The following is a 4,489-nucleotide window of genomic DNA, read 5'->3' as shown; positions in this document are numbered from 1 at the left end:
GACATCTGACATCTTATCCTTACTCTATTCTAACAAACAATTATACTCTTCTTCTTATTCTTCTTCTTCTATACACACCAATATTTTATTTCCAACTACAAAGAAAGCTCTGTTTATTCTTCATTCTTCAAAATCCTTGTGATCTTTGTTTTCTAAGCATATTTCCATGATGGGCACCTTGCTCCAACTCTACCCTTTTCTCTTCCTATTCCTATTCCTTCCAATCCTAAACACAGTTTTATCACAACCCCAACAACTCTTTTATTCTGGATTCAATCATATTCCTGGAACCAACTTATCCCTGACTGGAATAGCGAAAATTGATGACAAAAATGGAATCTTGAAGCTCACAAACGAAACAAGTAGATTAATTGGGCATGCCTTTTACCCAATCCCATTTCAGTTCAAGAATAACAATGGCAGCAGAACCTTCTCATTCTCTTCATCATTTGCAATTGCCATTGTTCCTGAGTATCCAAAGCTTGGTGGCCATGGCTTGGCTTTCACCATTTCAGCTTCCATGGATACTCTCAAGCATGCACTTCCAAGCCAGTATCTTGGCCTACTCAACTCAACCAACATTGGAAACTTCTCCAACCACCTTTTCGCCGTCGAATTCGACACTGTCCAGGACTTCGAATTCGGCGACATAAATGATAACCATGTTGGTATAAACATCAACAACTTGGTTTCCAATGTTTCTTGTAATGCAAGTTACTATGCCGAAGGCGAAGGCGAAGGAAGACTTGAAAATCTAAACCTTAAGGGTGGTAAACCAATCATGGTTTGGGTTGATTATGATTCTGTTAAGAGTGTGATAAGTGTTACACTCTCTCCTTCTTCTACAAAACCAAAGAAACCAACTTTGTCATATTCATTGGATCTCTCACCAATCTTTCATGAGAGAATGTATGTTGGATTCTCTGCTTCAACCGGTTTGCTTGCAAGCTCCCATTATGTCTTGGGTTGGAGCTTCAAGATCAATGGAACTGCTCCAACACTTGATCTCGATTCGCTTCCAAAGCTTCCGGGTCCCAAGAAGAAGCAAACTCCCATGGTTGTTGGGGTTTCAGTTGCTACTTCATTCATTGCTCTGTTTTCTCTGTTTCTTGGATTTTACTTGTTCTGGAAAATCAAGAATGCTGATGTTATAGAGCCATGGGAGCATGAGATTGGGCCTCACAGGTACTCTATGATTCATAAAGTCTGCTAAGGATTGTTTGTTTTCTGTCTGTTTGTGTTTTTGGTATTTTCTGTTTTCAGAATTTTGTTAAAAAGGATATAAAACTACAAAAGAAAAAAGAGAAAAAAAAAAAAAAGAAGTTTTTCATGGTTTTTGTTTGTTTTCCTTCACAAAATCCTGAAAATAGAAAACAAAAAATGTTTTAACAACCAAACAGACTCTAAATTTCTTAAAACTATGACTAATTCTTGGAAAAATTGTTGTATTCAATATTTATGTATGTATTTGTGCAACATTATAGATACTCATATAAAGAGCTCAAAACAAGGTCTTAGAGAATTTGTGTCAGAAATCGCCAGCATCGGCCGGCTTCGCCACCGGAACTTGGTCCAATTGCTTGGCTGGTGCCGCCGCCGTGGCGACCTCCTACTTGTGTATGATTTCATGGAAAATGGTAGCCTAGACAAGTACTTATTCGACGAGCCGAAAACGATCCTAAGATGGCAACAAAGGTTCAAGATCATAAAGGATGTTGCTTCAGCACTTTTATATCTCCATGAAGGATATGAACAAGTGGTGATTCATAGAGATGTTAAAGCTAGTAATGTTCTTTTAGATAGTGAAATGAATGGAAGGCTTGGAGATTTTGGTTTAGCAAGATTGTATGAACATGGTGGTCATCCTAGCACAACAAGGGTGGTTGGAACATTAGGTTATTTGGCACCTGAGTTGCCAAGAACAGGAAAAGCCACTCCTAGCACTGATGTTTATGCATTTGGTGCATTAATGCTTGAAGTGGCATGTGGGGTTAGGCCTGTTGATCCAAGAAAGGCACAACATGAGGATCTGGTTTTGGTGGATTGGGTTTGGAAGATGTACAAAGAAGGGAAGTTAATTGATGTTGTGGACCCAAATTTGAATGGTGATTTTGATGAGAGGGAGGTTGTTATGGTTCTCAAATTAGGCCTAATGTGTTCAAATGGTGCACCAACTTCTAGGCCTAGCATGAGGCAAGTGACTAGGTATTTGGATGGTGAAAATTTGTTGCCTGATTCATTGATGAAGCCTCATCATAATAACCAAGAGGGTTTTGATGAGTTCTTGAATCCATTTGGGTCTTCTTTTAGTAGTTCAGATAATATTGGCATGTATGCTAGTTTTCCTTCATTCACTAATTCCCCTGTTTTTACTCCTATTGGTAGGAGAGAAACAAGCTGAGTTTCTTTCTCCATTGTATTTTGTAGTAATAGATATTGTCTTATAATTGTAGAGAGAAAGTTATGATCATGAATCATGATGATGAGGGAGTTAAATCCCAAAACATGAAAGTTTCTATTTTGGTTCTGTTCCTCAACATTGGCACCCAATTGTTTATGCCTTTCATGAATTTTTCTTCCGTTCATGACATAGGCCCAGTTTGATTAAACAACTTAATTAAATTATTTTTGAAGAAATAGTTTAAACAATAAATGCTTATATTTAAAATAGCTTATAAATAAGTTATTTTGTGTTTGGTTTTTTAGTTCTAAAAGTACTTATTTTAAGAAAAAAGTAATAAAAAATTTTTTATTATAAGAGAAGTCATTTTTTTTTAACTTCTCCTTAAGCATCAAAATAGCTTTTTAGAAAGTTGCAATTTTGTTTTGAAAATTATACCAGATATTAATACTACACCTTTTCATAAGTTAAAAATTAAAAAAAGTTATTTATGAACCTATCGAGACGGCCCATAGCCTAATTTGTTGCTTGTTATTAGATGAACAATTTTTTATATTTTTGTAAGACTCTTATTATGATCATCTTACAATTGATGGTAAGAATTTATATTTAATATAGTCACCGAAATTTTTAATTAGACGGATTTATTTTTGTTGACGATGTACGATTAAGGATCGCATTCAAATCAAAATTTTGTTGACTTTCTATAGTGAAACTTAAATGTCTTACAATATCAAAACTATAGCAATATTTCATATTTTTCTTTTCTTTTTTAGGACGTTACTTAGTGGATTGTACAGTTATACACAGATAGGGATAAAATTCTTGATATTTCCTTTATCATCATCATCATCATCATCAGTATTCGATAGATATCTTAATCCTATTTATAGATGGTCTTTTTTGTGTGGTCGACAATCATATTTTGATATGTTAAGTATTTAAAAAAATTTGGAAAATAAAAACCTTAAAATATAGAATAAAGTGATAATTAGGTGGGTGAAGATTTTGACTTAGGACTAATTAGTTAGTTTTTGAAAAAAAATATATTAATTTGGTGTTTCACAAATAGTAGCACGTTATGTTCTTCTATCAATTTATCATGTGATGCTTATATGTACTATTAACTATGGTAACGTGTCTATTTATAAAAGATTGTTATGTAGATAACAATTTTTAGAGTGAAACTTCACCTGTTTTAGTAGAATTTGTGATAAATAGAGAACAGTTAATAAAGATTATATGTAAACTAAAAAAACAATAAATACTTCATTATCAAAATATTATATCGTTTTCATGTTCATGTGACAGTAATAAGATACGCACTACTGTAAATAACAAAATACATAAATAATTCTGTTTCATTTCGCACTATTTATTGACGAAAGGACATATCTACTGTTTACTATTGTAGAGAACCTAATTGATATAAAGACTAATTAATCTTAGATCAAAATCCTCGACTTTACTCTAAAATATAATTTCAAATATAGAAAAATCACTCGTTTTAAATACAATATCAAGTATATCATATTATTCAATATAAAACTTTAGCCACCCCATAATATCAAGTACATGAGAGTGCAATATTGACAAAGCAAATTCAAGAAATTTCTAAATATTTAAATATGTATAAATCTTTAAAATATATTTACGTGTATTGTATATGGTATATCATGTATTTGAACCATTTAAATTTTGGTGTGGCCATCTCTTTAATATGTATATCATTAGTATTGTAGATTATAAACTCATCAAACTATGAATTTCTTTGGTCAATTAACTCTCTTGTCGTCAATATGATTATAGAATATAGAGTGTAGACTCATCTATCTTTAAGTCATACTTCGAAGACTTAATTCAGTTTTTTTTTTTTTTAAAGGAAAATGTGAATTATAATATGCATAAAGCATGTAATATTTAAGTTATTCTTCCACTTTTCTAGCAAAGAAGACTAAGTAAAATAAATAAAAAAGAGAATGATAGAGTTTTCGGCTTGACCAATAGAATATTAGAATTTGCCACACTTACTATTTCTTGATGGCGCCATTCATGGAGATTGGAGACCACCATATTTGGATTTTATTA

The 4,489-nt window shown here is 32.5% G+C and overlaps 1 protein-coding gene across 1 annotated transcript; it reads left to right on the top strand.

Annotated features, from left to right (window-relative positions):
* LOC107621816 (L-type lectin-domain containing receptor kinase S.4-like) lies at positions 41 to 2,537 on the top strand. Its single transcript, XM_021114746.1, has 2 exons — positions 41 to 1,208; positions 1,485 to 2,537. Exons 1-2 carry the CDS (start codon positions 167 to 169, stop codon positions 2,399 to 2,401), a joined length of 1,959 nt encoding a protein of 652 aa, XP_020970405.1. The 5' UTR covers positions 41 to 166; the 3' UTR covers positions 2,402 to 2,537.

Source organism: Arachis ipaensis, chromosome B10 (genome assembly GCF_000816755.2).
Source record: "Arachis ipaensis cultivar K30076 chromosome B10, Araip1.1, whole genome shotgun sequence".
Lineage (NCBI taxonomy): Eukaryota > Viridiplantae > Streptophyta > Magnoliopsida > Fabales > Fabaceae > Arachis > Arachis ipaensis.
The sequence above is the reverse complement of the archived record's forward strand: the minus strand, read 5'-3'. Positions and strand labels throughout refer to the sequence as shown.